This window comes from Hibiscus syriacus, unplaced genomic scaffold, assembly GCF_006381635.1.
Source record: "Hibiscus syriacus cultivar Baekdansim isolate YM2019G1 unplaced genomic scaffold, ASM638163v2 tig00111644_pilon, whole genome shotgun sequence".
Classification (NCBI taxonomy): domain Eukaryota; kingdom Viridiplantae; phylum Streptophyta; class Magnoliopsida; order Malvales; family Malvaceae; genus Hibiscus; species Hibiscus syriacus.
The window spans coordinates 946,758-967,029 of NW_024063144.1; the positions used below are offsets into that span (position 1 = coordinate 946,758).

Consider the following 20,272-nt stretch of genomic DNA (forward strand, 5'->3'; position numbering starts at 1 on the left):
TTTGAGCGGACGGAGACGAGAAAGCTAAATATAATGGCGGTTAGGCGAACGGAGGTCATAGGCGGCCGGAATCGTCCAAAATCCGAGGCGTCGGGGTGGGTTTTTGACGAAACGATTCCAGCGGACGGCGACGGCTATCCACGAATTGTTTTGGGTGTTTTGATCATGACGGCGAGACGCTTCGATTGGGCTGGACGATGACAGGAGCAGACAAGCGACGGCGGTGATCGGCGTGGGTTTAGGGGTTTGTTTTTAAAATTTTGGCATGTGTTTTTTTCTGCTAATGGTTGCCTGCTGATGATGACAGCATTAGGATGCACTCACTAACATATCTCTTTCAGTTTGTAGTTTCTTAGAAGCTTGTTTCCTTTTGAATGTATTATGTTTCTTTCGAGTGCTTAATGTTCCTTGACTTTCTTTCTGCTTACTGTTCCAGGGCCATCTTATAAAAAATCCTAGCACACAAAGGCCAAAAAGTTTGCTTGATATACCAAGTGCTCATTGGATAATCATAAGTGGCACACCAATTCAGAACAATCTAAAGGTAGTATCTTTTACTTTATCTTCATTTTTCTTTGACTTCATAGATGTACTGTATTTTGTTTTATGTTGGAAGTAACTTTAAATTACTATGTTCTACTTAGTTTTTGCCTTATTGCTTTGTATTAGGAACTGTGGGCCTTGTTCAACTTCTGTTATCCTAAGCTACTTGGTGATAATAAATGGTAATTGTTTTTGTTCCACCAGAGTTTTTTATGTTTCTGTATCATGTCAGAGTCTTTGATATTTTTCAGGTTTAAGGAAAGATACGAGCATGCTATTTTACATGGAAACGACAAAAATGCAACTGAGAGAGAAAAGCGTATTGGCTCAACAGTTGCAAAGGTATTGATAGCTTTGATGGCTCAATGTTGGGCATCCTTTAGTTATTCTGATGTTAAAGTCGAATTGCTCTGTGAAGACCCAGTGTTGCAGAAACTATTGTCATCTATCTTTATATTCCTTACCATTCATTGACATTGTTACACATCAATCTTTTCCACCTCCACTCTCACAGGATTACTCTGTAAAAGTTTCATTTTAATCTCAAATTGCTTTTCAAGTTTTATAAAGTATTCAATCTATAATCTATCTAGATCATGGCCATCCATGGTTATAGTTATTTTAATTTGTTTTAGACTTAGTACACATCAATCTTTGCTGCATCCAGTATCTCATGACTGACTTTGTAAAAAGTTGATTTAAAAGGAACTATCATATGTCAATGTTTAATGCTCTGAACAAAAGTATAGAGTCATGTATTCAAGTTCATCATGTAAGGTCTTGGTAAAACCTGAAAGCATATAAATGCTGAGGGTTTTGAAGTTATAAGTAAATGCATTCCGGTGAAATTTATTAGTGAAAATTTGCATTTTAGGGAAGCCTATTTTTTATATTTTAATGTTTAATTATATATGTTTTACTATCTATCCTACATAATATTTTATTAATGTCCATGTTTTGGATCCATTATGCTGCCTATTTCTTTTTTTTTTCTTATCTATGTTATGGCCATTGAAAGTTTCTTGAAATGAAAGAACACATTTTTGATCTTTTTGCCCTTGCCCTCTATGTAGGAGCTCAGAGAACGTATTCAACCTTACTTTTTACGCCGGTTAAAGAAAGAGGTATTTGGTGAAGATAATGACTCAACTGCCAAGCTTTCCAAGAAAAATGAGATCATTGTATGGTTAAAGTTGACTGGTTGCCAGGTTCAAATTCATGAACTTAGCATTATTTTTCTGAATGTTACTCTTATTTGTGTGGATTATTATTAGCATTACCACTCACGGTTATTCACATCTTCCATTTAGCGACGACTGTACGAGGCTTTTTTGAAAAGTGAGATAGTTCTTTCAGCTTTTGATGGCTCAACTCTAGCTGCATTGACGGTATCATTTTTCTGTTCAAGTTTATTAATGTTTAGTTTTTTCTTCATGCGCATATGTGCATGCCTGTCAAATGTTCTCTATGATTTTGAGGTTTTAGCTAGAAGGAATATTTTCAGAGGTTTTGGTTGTTAATCGCCGCTAGAGTAGTACGCTTCCAGTTTTTTTTTTGAAGTCTCGGGGATATTTGGCCAAAGAAAGCCCAAGGATGTCACCAGATTTTTAATAATTATTTGTTGATATACTGAAAATTTAGTTGTGAGAACATGTTCAAGTGTCATTTATGGAACCCAAAAGGAATTGTTTTTCCTCTCTGAATCTGTGTAAGATGTGCAAGAAAAATTCGAATCTCCATTTTAAAGAGTATGGTTCTTGTGCATTGCTTTCAATTGGAGGAATCAACTTTCAGTTGCTTGCCTAGAATATTTATTTTAGGTTATGTAGGTGGTTAGAATTTATTAGATCTCAGATTCTGACAAGATTAAAATATCTTCTCTAAAGTAATTTGTCTCTTTCGTCTATCTGCAATATCTGCATATTTCGACTTATTTATGATTTGTTTTTCTTCATAATTGGCTGTTAATTTATGTGGTCTAGCTGAAACAGTTAGTGAGGTGGTGTGTACAGTTTTGATGTAGTTAGCTATTATTTCCTTTAAAACTTTTTATAAGGTAATATGAACATGTGGCCATTTATTGAAACAGATTCTTAAGAAAATATGTGATCATCCACTTCTCTTGACAAAGAGAGCTGCTGAGGATGTACTAGAAGGAATGGAATCGATGCTAAATCCAAAAGATGCCAGTGTCGCTGAAAAATTGGCCATGCATGTTGCTGAAACAAATGGCTTTCAAGATAACCATGACAATCTCTCATGCAAAATATCCTTTAGACTCTCACTTTTGGTAAGAGGCTGAGGCTCTGTTTATGTATAAATGCCAAGGTATAAATTATCTTCTTAAATCTAATACATTCGGTGCTATTTTCAGGACACTTTAATTCCAGAGGGTCATCATGTTCTTTTCTCAGACTCGCAAAATGCTAAATCTGATTCAGGTTTGTTTTAGACCTTGACTTTCCAGCTCATTTACCTTTCAAGGCTGCATTCTGTCTAATATTTCAAGCTTCTGAATTCTTATAGACCTAGTTAGTATGAGCAGATTGGTAGGAATTTCTTGAATCTTGACTAAGTTTTACTTTAATGGATGAACTTTTCTTTTTCCATTTCTAGAATTTGACCCCTAGGTGCTACAGTGTATTGCTACTTTTATATTTGCTTGTTTATTGCTTATCCTTTTCCCTGCATCCTTTCCTTTCTCCTTTTCTATGATGAATTTTCCGTATTTGTTGTTTAAAATACAACTGGCTTTGACTTGGTTTTAAATGCTTGAAATTGCAAACTTGAGAAATAAGTTAAAAGAGTCCTTTGAATGAGAAATTATCTAATGGATTACCATTGCAGCTTTTTAGTTTCTGCAATCAAGGTTAGGAGGGTCACATGTACGTTTTAGGGTATAGCAAAAAGAAAGAAAGTTGAACGAAAAATGAAATACGCACGTGGTAGTCTTTTATCGTACTCTTGGAGTTTTAAAATCCTACCGTCTATGTATCAAAGACTTTATCTTCAAATTGTTTTGTCCTTTGGATTTGGAATTTCTCATTCATTACAGTGTCCAATGCAATCTTTGATTATGTTTAGTTGTTCACAGGAGTCTCTAGCATCAAACAACTACAGGTTTTTATGTATTGATGGTACTACAAAAGCAACCGACGGAGTGAAGATTGTTAATGTAAGTTCTTGAAAATTAGATTGATTTAAAATCTCTCAGTGTTCACATGATTTTTATTTACAGGATTTTCAGGAAGGTATTGGGGATCCTATATCTCTTCTGACATCCCAAGTTGGTGGTCTAGGCCTTACAATTACAAAAGCAGATCGTGTCATTGTGGTTGATCCTGCTTGGAACCCAAGGTTTGTTTGTTTTTTCCCCTCATCAGTATATATTTGTATCACTATTTGATTATGTGTTTTCGTGCCTTAGCATGTTAATATAGTATAATTTCTATGTTTATGTTATGTTGTGATGCAAAGTCTTATGCAAGGTGAGAAACATGGTGTAGAGGATTCTAATGTTTGAAGCATGTTGAGAGTGTGTTTATTATGTGTAGGTGGTGATATAGATCAACTGTTTGATGTTTGAAATTTTAAGAATATATACTATTAGATAATAACATGCAAGCTTGGTAAGTCTTTACGAATGATCTTTAATTTTAAGATTTATGTGATAAATGAAACATATGAATCTAAAATGAACTGATAATATATTGTAGGTGACTTCGATGTTGGGATCTTGATGCATGTTAAGTCTATTTTCATATTAAAATTTGTCCATTAGAGTACTTGTATATTAAGGCAGCTTTTAGGTTTTTCTTGTAGCTTAAGAATGCCAAAAAAGTATTTTTTGGGTATCGAGTTTTGAAACTCAATAATAAATATTTGTTACTCTACTTTAGAAAGTTTTGAGGTATCAAATCTTTGAAACTTAGAGAGTGAGTTTCGATACTTAAAACCCTCATATTTGATATGATTAACAATTTCATCCTTAAATGGATGTTTGATGATTATTGGAATACAGATTGTTTTGATTTAATTTTGATTCGGCTCTGACTAAGTTTTGATTAGTTAAGGTGACAGCTTCTATCACGCTTTCAACTAAGCCATCTTAAGGGTGTTACAAAAGAGTCGAAGGATACTCGAGGAAGGCTCCATCCATGTCAACCTAACACTCCTCAGCTATTGCTTGACAATGCAATCTTAAACTGTCATTTCCTAACACAACTGAAATAGACCTTGTTGTCCCCTAACAACATAACTTGCAAACCATTATGACACCGAGCTACCATGATCGACTCTACTATTTATTGGTTTCGACCAACCCCTATCGGACCAACTCCGATCTCTATTGCTACCACAACTCTCCACTCCGTACTAATAGAGTGAACCGATCTTGATGTTACAGATCCAGAAATATTGTCCACCCTGAAGATCATATACATCAGTGATCCACCATTGCCTTGACCCGTGCCCAAATCCGACCATCAACAATCAAGTATTCAACCAAGATAGTCCTTAAGAAGCTAGACATCGTCTCTCCCACTATGAAAGCTTTAAAAGCAGTTTTGCTAGCCTAGGACTCTAGTACAAGGTATCGGATTATGTATTATTTATACTTTTGTACTTGGGCACGTGGTTCATCTAAACCGGTATTAATGGAAGTAAAAGTTACGTATAAGATTTAAATAACAATTTGTTATTAAAATAATGGTTAATGTATCGAAATCGTTATTTTATAATTGTATCTATAATAATCGTAATAGTACATATTATTATCATAATCACGATAAACATATTCGACCAAAAATACCATCATAATCTCAATTTAAATCATGGTTACATGTAACAACGAAGGCAGAATAAGAGAAAAGCAAGCGAATTGAGTCTGAATTCACAATAGAAACCAGTCATTGTCAAGAAGGCAGAAAGTGTATGGTAAAGGTAAAGTGGGCTCATGGGGGTCCATGTCAGCTTACAGTGGTGCTTTGGTCTCCATCACTTTCAGACCTCATGCATGCATGCATGGGATATATATATATATACATACATCATCACACCAAAACTTATAAAAATGGCCAGGTTTAACTGATTTACCCTCTGAAATGGCTAGCTTTAATTGATTTGTGCATGGATGATTCATTAGTTCAATGGCTTGATTACCTTGGCGTTATTAGTCTCGTGTTTGAATTATAAACAATATTTTTTTATTTATATATTTTTTTATCAAAATACTCTTATAATAATCTTAAGGGTAAAATACATATTTAGTCATCTAACTATTTTTTTAATTCCGTTTTGATCATTCAACTATTGTTTTCCCCAAAATCATACATAAAGTTACATTTTTGATTTGTTTTGATCAATTATTATTAAAATTTAATAGTGATTTTGACGTATTATCAAAAGTAATGTCATATTATCATTGAAAAATATAAAAAGTTACGACAACAACAATCATTTTTTAAACGGAGTGTGACAAAAAATAATTTTAATATGATTTTGAAAATCCAGTTGAGTGACCAAAATAAAATTACGTAAATGGTTAAGGACTAAATACAAATACCCTAATATTAATCATCATTTAAAAAGTATTTTAATTGTTCTCTATTAAATATATATTTGATTAATTTGTAAATTTTAAAATTTAAACTAATATTCGATAGAATAATATATTACACCAATTCAATTCGGGACTTAATAATAAGTACGTATAATAAGAGATGAACACAACATTTTATATTAAGAGACGAACTTCTAAAATTTTAGAAATAAAAATAAATTTTCAATGAAAAATACTAAAAAATATAAAAATATACTAATTTAAAAATTTTAGTAGTCGACTATCCTATTCGCACTCTTGATCCCATGTATCATGTATGATTGATCAAGTGGCGGGTGTCCTCAAAATGCAGGCATAGGAATCAATGATAAGTCAGAGTGAGTTGGTTGAAATTTACATTCACAAACATAATGTTCATCACCTACTTTCAAGTTCAAACACCTCCTTCTTTTATTCTATTAATTTAGGGTAAATTACACACTTACTAACTGAATTTTACTTCTCTTATTTCACTCGCCGTAGTTTCATTTTTTCTCAAATTGCTCATTGAACTTTAGATATTGAATTTCTTTTGTTACTCGCCGTAAATGCCTAACGGTGTTATGACATGGATAAATTAAAATAATTTTTAATTGTTAAATTTCATATAAAAATATTAAATTATATAAATTTTAAACTCTTCCTCTTCTTCATCCGATTCACTTTCTTCTCTAACTATTCATCATTATCATCCATGATAAAGCCACCATTCTCCCCATGCAGCAACAATTTTCTTCTACACATAACTTCTCGTTTTCCCATTCTTCTTTGACTTGTCATTGTCTTCGTGTATCACTCTAGCTCCTTTTCATTGAGAATAAAGTTTAGTAAGTGTGTAATTTACATTTATTTATTATCAAAACTAATTATTTATCTTTCGACGTACTCTCGTGGATCTTTTAGGGTTTTCTCGTAATAATATGATGTTGAGACTATACCTTCCAACTTGTGATTTGGAATTTTGCTCGTACTTTTTCTTTTCTTTATACTGTGGCCTGTGGCTTGCAGTTGGCAGTTGAAAATGACTTTGGTTTTGGTATCTTAGAATGGGTTATAATGTTGATAGTGCCTTCCAAAAAAAAAAAACATAATGCTGATAGTGATGCAATAAATCAAGACGTGTTGGACCAAAAAAAAGTAAAAAAATTATTTCCTTTGTTAAAAAAACAAATCATATGAAATTATGTATTAAAACGTCTTATAAAATAATATTATCATAATAATTATATACCATTTTCATAAAATGCATTGATCATATATTATATGTATATGATAATAATAAGGAAATTGTAAAACAATAAAAAAATAAAAATATATAATAAATTTTACGTGAAAAATTTTAAACAAATAAAAACATATACAAAGTAATAATCACAAATGTTAAAACAAAAATAATATAAGAGAATTACAGTTATACACAGTTTAATTGAATAATTAATTTAACTTTTTATTTTAATCTATAATATATTTATAAAGATTCTACTCGAACTAAGGGTATGTTTGATAATGCTTCTTAAAAGTACTTTGAGCTAAAAAATTCATGTTTTGACCGCAAAATCAATACTAAACGGATAAATGACGAAAAAAATTACAGTGGAAATGATGGTTTCAAATCAACCGCAAAAGTAAGGATTTCTAATTTTTTCATTTTAACTTTACGTTTGGAATTAAATAATAATTTTACCCTTACTAATGCATGAGCTCCACTCAATTACATATTTACATTTTGTTTTAATAATTTAATACTAACATCTTTAAAAAATAATTTATTACTTTTAATAATTTATTTTAATTATTTAAAAATAAATAATATTTATGTTTTAATATATTAAAATATTAATATTGAGTTACGTAAATTATTTCTTTATTTATATTTTTATTATAATTTAAATTGATATAATTCATATATAATAATTATTTTTTTTGAATTTATTATATTTTAAATTGATATCATTCATATAACTGTAAATATAGTTTAAATGTTATATTTTTAATTTAAAACATAATTTTTATAATTGACATTTTATCTTTTTAAACTTACTTTTAAATAACAATGTCAAACAACTAAATTTTAAATTGAACTTTTATACAAAACTATTAAAAATTCGTTTCTACAACAATTTTAAAAATATATACCAAATTGACCCTAAATTTATATTGAATTTGAAACACAAAACTCTACCTACTTGTTAAAGGGTCAGAAATTATCAGATGGAGTTGAAAAGGTAGTCCACTTGAATATAAAGTATGTTTTCAGTCAAGTCTAAGTTTGCATTGCATGATTATATGTAAATCATTAGGAACAATGACCCATATAAATTAAGACAACTAGAACGACAGATATCATCATTGAACCTAAACTCATTTCAACCTCATTTAAAAAAAATAAAAGTTGATCTTAAATTCCATATCTGCTGATTGGACTTCTAATCTGCTACAGTTGGGAAGTGGAATTCACTTTCTTTCTTTAGTTTTGTATCCCAAATTAGAAATCAGTTTTATATAGTATGTTGTATGAGAAAATTGGACGTATTATATATGTATATATTAGTACTCCTGTGAATGAATTTAAATAGTGGCATGTTATTGGATTAACAACGATTATACCGCGATAAAGGTGTCGTCCAGAATTGTTATTGTCATGCACTAAATTCCCATAAGGATAAAGTGTATCCCGATATTTTTTTAAAAAAATGTTTAAGTTTAGTTTAATGTGTTAAGAAAAAATTAAAAAAAAATTACAAAGCCATTATTTGTAAGAAAATAATATTAAAATTGTGAACACCATTTTTAAATTTATAGATCCTCCACTGGCTATTGCAAAATCGCTATACACGTAATGACCACAATATCACCCGCTATTGTCGTAATTTTGATAAACACAAATAATAAAAACGTGACAGCAACCACAATTTAAATCCATGCTCGTATACTATATATATGGGCTTAAGTCCGCTGAAAATGATATTGGTATATGTATGTATATATATTTTATAACACAAATATAGACGTCGTTAAAAACCTTCTATATATATGGCTTAAGTCCACTGAAAATGATATTGGTATATGTATGTGTATATATATATTTTATTGACCTCGTTAAAAACCTTCATAATCTTTAATCGAAAAGAGTACACCCTATCAAGGGTAGAGAACTAGAACACAACTTGAAACATAATCACCCAACAACAAAGCTCAACAGAAAACACTAACAAAAACTAGTAATCCTCCTCATGGCAATCACGCGAGCGCGAGAACAACAACGACACTACTGATCACACAACTTCCCTTCTTTCGCCGACTGATCCGTTAACCTATTCCTTCCCATGGGACATACATGACCTTCAACATGGGAATATTGAGACAGCTTATCAAACTCATCGAAAGTGTCTCACCAACTCCAAGGCTTCAAAGACGGGTTACAAACCATATCAACGCCACTTGGGAATCTGTTTCAACTTCCTTATCTTTGAATTTGAAAAGAGTTATGCAATTCACCTTGAAAACAGGCTACCTTAGCGGACAAACAGTTTCTCAACAAAGACGAGGCATTCGAATGAAGTGTGTAGCAACTCCAAAAATTTTCATCTTCCAACTACATTGTTGCATTTGAACAACAAAAATAATGTTGACACTATTCCCCGACAATTCTTCAACTTTCAACTACACGCTGCTTAGACTTCAAAAAAAAACATCCTCAAACCTCCAAACCAGCTTCAACAATGGCTACATGATCCACTAATCCCCAATAAATCCACTCGCTTTCAGCTTTGCTTACTCCAAAGCAACAATTGACCCAAAACCAGCTTCACTTTCCAAAACTAGTAGCCGTTGAAGGCAAATTAACCCTAACATCTTCACTTTCCAAAACTAGAGATGGTCGACGATCAGAGATGAACAAGGACAACAACTACAGATGCGTGCAATGGAAAGTTATTTCTTCACCCTAGCTAATTCGACATACAACAAACATATAATTTTTTTTAGTTTGAGCTCTGGAGTGATTACGAAGTAGTATCTGTTGTTCAGAGTATTTGTTAGCCTGTTGATAACGCTCACATTATGTAAACGTAACTTCTCAAACTTAAATCTTTTAGAAAGAATAACCTTTTTTTCCCGCTGAGATAATTCAATGGATTTCACTCATGCATACATGTAAGTATGGGCATGGACAAGTGGGTTAATGTTATTTCACTCTCCTTCTGCTATATGTCATGCATGGATGCATAAACCTCTCAGCCACTGCGCAAACAACAGTCAGATTGATGGGTAGAACAAACAGGAACTCATCTTAGAGATTACATCATTGAGTAATACAATCACTAATCTAGAACATCGACGATAAAACCAACATGAAATATATAAAAAAGACTCAAACTTTTAGGCAAAGTAGTTTCTTTAGAAGGTATGAACGAAAAGAAGGAAGCTGCTGAAGCAAAAGAAGGAAAGAGTTGGGACAAATTGGGTAGCGTGAAAAGGAGCATATGTAAGAGCCTTGGTACTAAATTACAACTGCAACACAACGTAACGATTACATTATATTGCTTTTTTTAAAATCACAACACTGCAAACCATATTTATAATATAAAAATATAATTACTTTTAAGAATTAAATCACGTGGTAATGTTCACAACATATATAACTACAACTACAACTGCAACTACAATTTACTAGTATCGAGGAGGGTGTCAACTTCTTCATACGTTGGCAACAACCTAAGCCAACAAATTTAATACTCATTTATCATTAAAAAAACCAACCCCACTTCATTATTTTCTTTTTTCCCCACTCACAGTAAACAAGCGCGTACCCAGACCTTCTTTTCTTACAGTGAACCTTTTTCTTTAGGCGTACACGATGGAAAGAAGTGTATAAAATAAAACAACGTTTCATCTTTATATGTATTTGAATATCCGTGTGTTCTATTTAGGGTTATAAATGAGATGATATGCATGGTCAAGTATTTCAAATTGATTCAATTAAAATTCAGTCCATATTCAAATGAAATAAATTTAATATTAGAATCGAATAAATTTAATTCGAATTTTAACTATTTGAATTTTTAACCAGTCGAAGTGAATTATTTGATATTTGACTCGAAAATCTTATTAGCAACTCGAATAAATGATATATTAAAATAATAAATTTTAAATTAAATTATTATTTTTTAAATTACAGCAATACTTTTATATATTTAAGATTCGAATTCAAATCAAAATTTAAAATTTGATTTTGAGTGAAAAATAAATTTTTATATTTATAAATTTTCAAGACCAATTTTAATCTTTTATTTCAAATTTGAATTAAACTTAATAACTTTCAACTTACAAACTTTTGAATAAATTAAACTTAATTTTAATGAATCAAATAGAATTTAACAATCATAAACTAGATTAGTTTACCGCTCTGACTTCTAAATTGTATCTAATGGTAAACCAAAGGGGGGAGAGAGAAAGAGAGAGAGAGAAAGAAAGAGAGAGAGAGAGAGAGAGAGAGAGAGAAAGAGAGAGAGAGAGAGAGAAGAGAGAGAGCGAGAAAGAGAGAGAGAGAGAGAGAGAAGCGAATAAAGAAAGGTGAAATTGGTTATTCTCTGAAACATCTTAGCGTTGGCTTGCGGTCTCATACGTCGCTGTCAGTCATAAATAAGGGGAAAGGAGAGAGCTTTCAAGACCAAAACTCTCTCTCTCTCTCTCATCGAGCGGGAAAAATGTGGAGCCTTTCTCTTTCTGTAACTCCATCTATTCTCACCTTTGAGAGCATTATTGAAAGATAGATGGAGAGGTTACCTACAACAAAACAATTTCTCATCTTTCTCTTTCTCCATCTGAGTCTGGGTCTCCTCTTTCTTTGTTTTCCTTTCCTTTTTAGTCTAATTTTAGCTACCCGGACTTTGTTTTTCTTTGTTTTCTTCTTCTTCTTCTTCTGGTTAAGACCCTGATTTCTCTCTCCGGGTTCGTACTTCTTTATAGAAGTAGCATGGCGGTTGTGTTTGAAGGATTTTCCATCCGGTGAGTTGTTTCCTTGGGTTTACTTTATGGTTTTTAGAAAGGTTTTTCTTCTCCTTGTTTGCTTCTTGTTGTTTGACTTCGTTGATCTGTTGTTTTTTTGCATAGAGAGTATGCTTCCAAAATGAGAAGCATCAACGTGGTGAAATGCTGGCCCTTCACTGGAGCTTCTTCTTCGGGTGATGATGACGATGATAATGGTACCGGTAAGTTAAGCAAACAAAGCATGGAATCTCTTCTCCCTCCGATTACAGTCACTAAATTCCGCTGGTGGTCCGACGAGCTTGATCTTCTCAAATCAAATGAATTACAAAGCAGCGGCATGGAAAAGAATAATCTTCAAGAAAAGCAAATAAATTTTCACGTTGGGGAGAAATCCGATGAAAGGTCAGACATGTTGGAATGTCCAGTTTGTGGGGCATTTGCTGCTTCAACAGTGAATGCGTTGAATGCTCATGTTAATAGCTGCCTTGCTCAAGCATCTAGACAAGAGAGGCGCCAAATGAGGACGCTAATTAGGCCTACAAAATCAAGAACCCCCAAGAAGCGTTTCATCACTGAGATTTTTGCCGTGGCTCCTGAGATCCAGAAGGTTGATCATGATTCAAAGAAAAAGAAAGTGGCAATCGTGAAAAAGTTGATGAACAAAAGGAGGAAGTTGAAGAAGAAGAAGAAGAAGAATAACAAGCAAAATGGGCTGATGATTGTTAACAAGGTATGTTATTTACATCATAAAATATTGCTTATTATGTGCTTTATTACAATCTTGAGTCGTTTGATTTCATTATCTGTATATTTTTAAGATGTTGCAGCATTATTTTTCATTGTTGTTCTTATCATGACGAATTGCAATTTGAACTACTTCATGTACTGTGTAGTACAAATCTATGTTCTTCATTTCTGATTTCAATAAAATTACTGCTGATAAAGCTGTTTAAAGACTCTTCATTTCGAGGACTGAGATCACTGAACAGCTACCTTGCGATTGTACTTGTTGTGTGCAATAATATTCATCAGCAGCATAAAGAGGGTAAAAAAGTAAAAAGAAAGAGATGAGTTTTCATGTTTGGGAAGGTTTGAGCTGCTTATTATGGGAGCTTAGGTGAGTTGTGGTGCTCCAGCTGTACAATAAGGGTTGGGGCAGAGATGTCTTCCATTTGCTAAAGGTTTCTTGTCCTAGATCCTAGATTTAGCATATCTATCCTAGATTACTCATGCTGTTGTTTTCTTTTAACTACTGTTGCAATATTTTTTCCCCTTCTTTTTTTATATCAAAGATAATCATTTAGCTATTGGGGCCAGTCTTGGTTTTGATCTAATGTCTAGTGTTTCAACCTATTGTTGGAGTTGCTCATTATTGGGGTTTATAGATTATGGACACTAGGGAAGGACTTCAATAATAATTTCAGGTGAACTGTTTAATCTGTAAGCTAGGATTGATGATAATGCGGACTGGAAAATTGAATAGGATATGGAGCATTGTAAATTGTTGTCATGATCTTATGAGGGAAATGTGAACTGGCTATGGTAATTCTTTGTTTATACAATCTATGTGTTTGTTGGCAAGTATATGGATGATGCCAAATGCGGATATAGTTGAATTGTTGCGGATCTGGGAGTATGTCATCGGATGCTTAGCAGCTGCGTAATGAGATAGAGTCCGTTCATATTTTATGAGTCTCTTGTAGTTTTTTGGAACTCTTCTTTGTGTTAATGGTAGAAATGTTGGATTAATCGGTACGGGTTGTGGTTTTATTGATGATTTAAGGGTGAAGTCACCCTTTTTGCCTCGTTCGTGGACTTTTGCTCATTGTTTTTTCCTAGTAGGTTGTAACTATTGGGAAAATGCTTTTCGCATATTGATATGAGCACAAGCCTTTTCTGTTGGCTTGATGAGGAAGTGTTGATGGAAAGTATAGGGACATGGCTATATAAGATACTTTTGAGATGAAAATATCGACAGAATGTACATTGTAGATGATGATAATAGCTGAAAAAATGGGCGGTCTTGTTTTATAAGTTACACTAGTTATTGATAGTCATCTTGGTTAGAGCATGAGGAAATAGTAATATTTCATTTATGCTGTTGCACTTCCCAAAATACATATGAAAGATCTTCTGTCGGAAAGGGAAAAAAAAGATCAAAATGATGATGAAGATACTCTTGCATTGTGCTGGTGTATGATGTTGTGCAGACTTATCTGTAAGGTTTGTGTCTTTGTGAAACATACTGTTGAAATGCAATTATTATGACAAATAAGAATGTTCTTCCAAGTATAAAACGATCCGCGGAAGAGGAAAAGAATGAAATGGGTTGTTTCCTTCTAGCAGAAGCGTTGTGCAATGGGTTGTTTGAGATCATTCATCTAGCATTACATTGTTTTTCCGTAGAGTGTAGTGTTTTAATGAGTGCATTTAGGCATTTTTGGTCTATGATACAATTAAAGGGCATTCTTTTGTTATATGCATGATGTTACCATCGAACACTGTACTCTCATAGGGCCGCAAGAGGAAAAGAATGCTGGTGTTAACTAATCACTAGTAAGAAAATAAATGAATTACTAAGAATGCAGTACGTACCTTCAAATTTATATTATTTGAATGAAGATCAAATTCGGAAATAGATACTTGGCTTGATGATGCTTCTGTTTTCGTGTCTCAGGAAAATGGTACCAAGCTGAAGCTGCAAACTCCTGTCAATTTCAAGAGAAAAGCAAATACACTGTGCAATAGGGGCTCGAATGCCATTGCTGTCCTTGGAAAGAAACCAAGTCTGAAATGCATGTCTGCAAAAAAGAAAAGCAAGGTGGTTCAAGCATCGCAGCTAATTGTAGAGTGTGAAAAGTCATGTTCGCCTGTTTGTGGCATTCTCAAGAACCCGGCCAAATGTACTTCTGGGCAAAATGCTGTAACATGCAATTCGAGGGCCACTACTCTAGCAAGCCCCAGTGGCATCCAACCTTCAGCCAGGCATGTCAGTTTCTCAGGTAAGGATGACATACTTGGTCCACATAAGAAACATGTTGCTTCATTCGAGGAAAATATCTGCCATGTTGATTCGGATTCACATGAGCTGTTGGAGAAAGGCCACGAGAATTATGATGATAAAGAATTTCAGACTATAGAGATAAACACAAGTGACGATGAGGATGTTTTTTTAGCACAGAAAATGAGATTAAGGTGCAAGATGCAAAGGAGAAGCAACTGTGGCCTGATATGCATTATAATGCTGATATATCAAAATTTCTCGGACCTGGTGTCTTGGTGCAGGAAAAAGCAAATAATTTTTCAAATCGATCTTTGCGCCCAGGTCAAGTCGTATTAGATTCTGATAATTTGCATATGTCTAACCAAGGTAATCAAACTGCATTTCTTAGCTCTCCGTATGCTGTGGCTCCTAGACACTTCTCTGCAGTGAAAGAGATCCCGAATCCATTTGCCAACTCTCAAGTAGGTGGCGGTGTTTCAACAACTTTGAAATGCAGTTCCCAATTTGTTGATTATTTCGGAGATCGCACCCAGGAAGTTGTTATAAGTTCTTCTAAGGCAAATCCGAGGGCATCTTTGCTTCCTTCATCATCTGGTTTTGCTTCGAGTAAAAACGCAAATGGAACTTCTCACTTTCCATCACAATTCACTTCACAAAATATTTCTGGTCATGCTTTGTCTCATCAGCTAGTGTATCGGCCAACCCCTAGTGAACTGAGGGGGAGGTTGTGTACCTTCCCGGACCATGAATGGAAGGAAGTTGCCTTAAGAGAAAAGCGCAGGAACGAGGATTTTTTTGGCTTGCCTCTAAATTCACTAGTTGAACTAGTGCAGAACAATTCAAATGGAAAAGGGGGATTCAACCAGCTGAAGAAACCAAATCCAACACCGGGTTCTTCCAACAGCATTAACAATCTCCTCTTGCCAGGTTCTTCCAATAGCATTAACAATCTTCTCTTGCCACGGGGAACGGATGATCATTCAATCATGAAAGAGAAGCATTTTATTGAACGTACACTTCCGAACTATTTATTTCCTGCGCAGAATCACATGAAAGAAAATGCTACCGTACATTTATCGGGAAGAATAGGGGCTGCAGATTTACAAGACCATAGAAAAGAAGGCTACTTTACAAATTCTGATAGGAGATGCAGCCGCTTTGACTGTTTGGTGGATTCGGACATAAATCCGATGAACATGTCTTCCAGTGGATTCGGACGATATGACCAGTTTCGAAACCTAAAGGAAAAAGACATGAGCCATGCAACCAAAACTGCAGAGAAGATGTTGCTGAATAGTGCCACTCAAACAATGAGGTTGATGGGAAAAGATGTTACAATTTGTCAAAGTAACGATGAGAGACAAGGATTTGCAGATTCTCCTAAAAGTACTGCTCTTCAGAGTTCCTGTGTTAATAAACATTTTCAGCAAGAATGGCTTCAGGATTCAGCATCAGGAATGCGTAACGAAGTGCCTGTTCGACAATTTGAAATAACGAGAAAGCAGGCCTTTCCCAGCAATGTACTCATGAAGCCTCTTGAATCTAATTTCTTTCAACCAAGCCTCAACTGGCAAGCAAATCCGGAATTCCGAAATAGCAGCAGCATTGCAATTGCTCAAGATCCTAGTCCAAGCTCACACCATTTTGCTCATCCCACACACATCCCATGCTATATTTGACAATGGAGCTGACTTCCATGAGCCTTTCTTATCAAGAACAGAAGCATTAAGAGTTACCTCGCGACAACCTGCAGTATCGGCTTCACACGGAAACTATCAGAATATAAACGGTTTTCCTGTTGAACTCGAAAACAACCAGAATCTACAAAATGCTGGAAAGTCATCTTTCAACTTTCCCTTTTTGCACCCAGATCATGTTGAACAAGTCCAACCATATTGGTGTCCAGAATCCTCGAAGAGCTTGATCCCATGGTTATTAAAAGCAACACAGCAAGTGCAGGCACCTAGTACACCTTCTCAACTGTCTCCTCATGTGGGTGGTAGACATTGTCCGCATAGTGCTCAAACTCTTTCTCTTATGAACCGATCGGTTCCTCGTTTTCCAATAGTTTCTTATGATCGCAATCCAGTGATCTCTTACTCACAAATGAAAATTTCAGCTGGGCAACCATCTTTAGTTAAACCAACATCTGTTGACCTGAGCCAGAGGAACCGAATCAAGTTCAAAGACAGAATGAATTCAAAAAATTGCCAGCAGTAAGGAACCTGATATTTGCCAGAAGGCAAGGAAGAGGCCTGCAGTTAAAGAAGATTATCTAATGAATCCCATGAAGGTAACAAATCTAGGAATTCGAGATGAATCGAGAGCTGCAACTCGGTTGACAAGAGAAAACTTCATTGATGACATTCAACATAACATGGGATCACTAGAAATTGAACCTGAAACGAATGAAGCAAGCTTTGGAGGATGGAGTCCGAATGAGTCTCGATGCACTCGGTTCGGACTTTCAGCTGGAATCGATTCTTCCAATGTTGATTCATATGGTGTGACAAGATTGAGTCCAATTAAACTGAGTCCTGGAGTGAAGCACATCCTGCAACCGAACCAAAACGTGGATCCGGATAACTCAAGGTTGATCCATTCAACCAACCCTTTTACATCCCTGACCGAGAGCGGCAACACGTCGGAGACTCGGAAGAAATCAACAAAGATTTACAGGTTTTAGTAAGTCTTCTCGTCCTGCTGATAATTTTCCTTCTCAGTTTTTTGTCAGCTAGTTTTATAAATCATGAGTGTGATTGTACAGGACTGTATACTAGCCTATCAGGATAGGAGGCCGAATTTTACTGCTCTTTGCATTCAAGTTCCATGGAATCATTTAAAGAATGAAGCTCAGTTTTCATGATTTTGCTGCCATCACCAACCAGTGAGATTGTATATTTATATGCATATATATTGACGGACATAAAGAGCAAAAAACCAGAAGAAAATCACTTGCATCAGCTAATTACTACATCATGAATTAAGATTTGTGTACTTGGAATTTGTAACTCAATGTTGTAAAAGTGGATTTATGCTTTCACTGACCATTTTCTTCTTGCAATATCTCGTTCTCAATGTAAGGCCAAGGATAACAGAAGACCTAGAGGCTATCAGTTGGCCTTCATGTGGCCTTAAATTTGCCTATAAATTGGAGCAAGTTCCATCCATTTTTAAACATAGCACAATTCATATCACATAGATAGTTCAACACTTCCAATTCTCTTTTATAGAAAGGATTAGAGGTGGGGTTTGATCGAGTTATTCGAGTTCATGAGTCATATTTTATGACTCAAACTTTATTTAATTTTTTTTGGAGTTGAGTTAATTTATAAAATTTGAGTCGAATTGAGTTGTTCGAGTTTTTGTTTAAATTGAATTATCAATATTTATAATATCACGGAAACAATCTCTATAACCATATACAATACATATATATTTCTTTATGTTTTTTTCATATATGATATGCATATATGATACACAGTGTGAATATCAATGAATTTCGTCTCATATATATATATATATATTAAGATCCACTTACATAGTGAAACTTTTAAATTTTACATATATTTTTTAAATAATTAGAATAACTGGATTTAATAGTTGAAATTAAAAAAAAATCAAATTGAAGGATAACTTTTTTTATAAATATTTCTTCAATTTCTATTGTTAATTTCAATCATTTTTTTAATATTACGCGATGTAAAAAATAAATACAACTTATAAATTTTTAAAACGAGTTGTACCATAAATCCTTGAGTGATATACATTCCATGTCCAGAAATTTAACACACATTTCTCCTTCAATTCAAACAAGTTTCACTTTAAACTTGATGCATTCCTCGACAGTCGGTGATAATCGTAAAGACTTCAATGTTTCTTTGCTTCTTTCTCCGCCTGAAAAACCAGTTCACAGAGGCCAAAAACATTAGGAATAGTGAAGAACTAGGAACGAACACGAACAGAAATATGTGTATATACCGCGTTGATGATTCGTTCAAAGGAGGGCCAGCCATGCTTGTCAATGTACTCGGCAACATATTTCCTAGCGTCTAAGCTAATCATCTGGAGGATCTTCTTTTGATCGTCTGTATAATTTGATCCCCCGAATCCTCCTAGCTTTATGTATTTCCTTATATAGTTCTCATACACATAAGCTGCCCCATTGAATATCGGCAGCACCAACCACATGCACAGCAACAGCTTCATGTATGCCCATAATGGCACCCTGCATGATGATGATGATGAGATAACGATGATGATGAGAAATAGGGTAATTGTAAAGGGTTTGCTTACCAAGCGAGGATTCTCCAAAACGAGAGCTCAAATAGGGTGATGAAAGAATATATAATCCAATAGGTTAACCATTGCTGGTCATCTACCACTGATGGACTTTCTATTGCTCGGATTGAAGCATATCTGTTCATCGGTATATACATAATCATCACTCATTTTAACCTTAAAAGTTAGATGTGAGCAAAACTCGACTCGAGAAATTATTTTTTTATTTGATTTAAAAAAACTCAACTCGTATTGACTCAACTCGTAATTTTATAAATTTGACTCGACTATAAAAATTTTAAATTCGAATCACATTATAAAATAGAACATGAGTAACTCAAAACTTTTAATAATTAGTAAATTGATTTTCAAGTTTGAGTCGAGTTCTTCAACTTTGTATAATATATATATATATCATATATGAAAAAAATATGATGAAATGTATTATAAATATTATTAATATTATAAAATAGTATCATTGTATTATGAATATTTAAAATTGAATTTAAACATTAACTCCAAAACTCAAATAGATTCAAAAAATTTTAAATAAAATTTGAGTTATAAAATATGACTCATCAACTCGAATAAATTAAAATTTTCCGAAAACCTCTCCCCTACCTAAAGCAGTAAGAAGAAGAACACTAAATATTTTTGAATTTACTTACAATGGATACAGGAGCATTACTCCAGGCCTGGAACACAGAAAACCAAATTCTTAATGTCAACTTTCCAACATGTTAATAAATAATAAAGGAAGAAACAAAAATCAGTACCCGACAATTGCATCTAGACGTTTGGCGATTGCTGCGAGAACACCCATTTCAGCAGAAAGCTTTAGCTCTTAATTTGAT

At 33.8% G+C, this 20,272-nt stretch overlaps 4 protein-coding genes across 4 annotated transcripts; 3 read left to right on the forward strand and 1 right to left on the reverse strand.

Moving 5' to 3' along the window:
• Nucleotides 1–33: 33 nt before the first annotated feature.
• LOC120166704 (protein CHROMATIN REMODELING 24-like) lies at nt 34–4,066 on the forward strand. Its single transcript, XM_039175934.1, has 12 exons — nt 34–171; nt 437–544; nt 670–725; nt 795–885; nt 1,617–1,751; nt 1,854–1,931; nt 2,633–2,833; nt 2,918–2,984; nt 3,070–3,092; nt 3,638–3,718; nt 3,782–3,900; nt 4,021–4,066. The coding sequence occupies exons 1-12, from the start codon at nt 34–36 to the stop codon at nt 4,064–4,066; spliced, it is 1,143 nt and encodes a 380-aa protein (XP_039031865.1).
• Nucleotides 3,897–16,904, forward strand: LOC120166743. The gene is made up of 4 exons (XM_039175956.1): nt 3,897–3,900; nt 5,522–5,531; nt 12,498–12,863; nt 14,811–16,904. Exons 3-4 carry the CDS (start codon nt 12,543–12,545, stop codon nt 15,471–15,473), a joined length of 984 nt encoding a protein of 327 aa, XP_039031887.1. The 5' UTR covers nt 3,897–3,900; nt 5,522–5,531; nt 12,498–12,542; the 3' UTR covers nt 15,474–16,904.
• A 485-nt stretch (nt 16,905–17,389) lies between these two features.
• On the forward strand, nt 17,390–17,967 carry LOC120166744. The gene is made up of 2 exons (XM_039175957.1): nt 17,390–17,816; nt 17,905–17,967. The coding sequence occupies exons 1-2, from the start codon at nt 17,416–17,418 to the stop codon at nt 17,915–17,917; spliced, it is 414 nt and encodes a 137-aa protein (XP_039031888.1). The 5' UTR covers nt 17,390–17,415; the 3' UTR covers nt 17,918–17,967.
• Nucleotides 17,968–18,932: 965 nt separating this feature from the next.
• On the reverse strand, nt 18,933–20,272 carry LOC120166751 (HVA22-like protein f). The gene is made up of 5 exons (XM_039175962.1): nt 20,195–20,272; nt 20,087–20,113; nt 19,434–19,556; nt 19,119–19,365; nt 18,933–19,034 (listed from the first exon to the last, which is right to left on the reverse strand). The coding sequence occupies exons 1-5, from the start codon at nt 20,239–20,241 to the stop codon at nt 19,008–19,010; spliced, it is 471 nt and encodes a 156-aa protein (XP_039031893.1). The 5' UTR covers nt 20,242–20,272; the 3' UTR covers nt 18,933–19,007.

What these genes read in the sequence shown, in the direction of transcription:
- LOC120166704 (XM_039175934.1), top strand. Translation starts at nt 34, where the DNA reads ATGGCGGTTAGGCGAACGGAGGTCATAGGCGGCCGGAATCGTCCAAAA. An exon ending in CTACTTGGTGATAATAAATG is followed by an intron (nt 726 to 794) that starts GTAATTGTTTTT and finishes GATATTTTTCAG; the next exon opens with GTTTAAGGAAAGATACGAGC. An exon ending in CAACTCTAGCTGCATTGACG is followed by an intron (nt 1,932 to 2,632) that starts GTATCATTTTTC and finishes TTATTGAAACAG; the next exon opens with ATTCTTAAGAAAATATGTGA.
- LOC120166743 (XM_039175956.1), top strand. Translation starts at nt 12,543, where the DNA reads ATGTTGGAATGTCCAGTTTGTGGGGCATTTGCTGCTTCAACAGTGAAT. An exon ending in GGCTGATGATTGTTAACAAG is followed by an intron (nt 12,864 to 14,810) that starts GTATGTTATTTA and finishes TTCGTGTCTCAG; the next exon opens with GAAAATGGTACCAAGCTGAA.
- LOC120166744 (XM_039175957.1), top strand. Translation starts at nt 17,416, where the DNA reads ATGAATCCCATGAAGGTAACAAATCTAGGAATTCGAGATGAATCGAGA.
- LOC120166751 (XM_039175962.1), bottom strand. Translation starts at nt 20,241, where the DNA reads ATGGGTGTTCTCGCAGCAATCGCCAAACGTCTAGATGCAATTGTCGG. An exon ending in CGTCTAGATGCAATTGTCGG is followed by an intron (nt 20,114 to 20,194) that starts GTACTGATTTTT and finishes TCTGTGTTCCAG; the next exon opens with GCCTGGAGTAATGCTCCTGT. An exon ending in GTAATGCTCCTGTATCCATT is followed by an intron (nt 19,557 to 20,086) that starts GTAAGTAAATTC and finishes ACCGATGAACAG; the next exon opens with ATATGCTTCAATCCGAGCAA.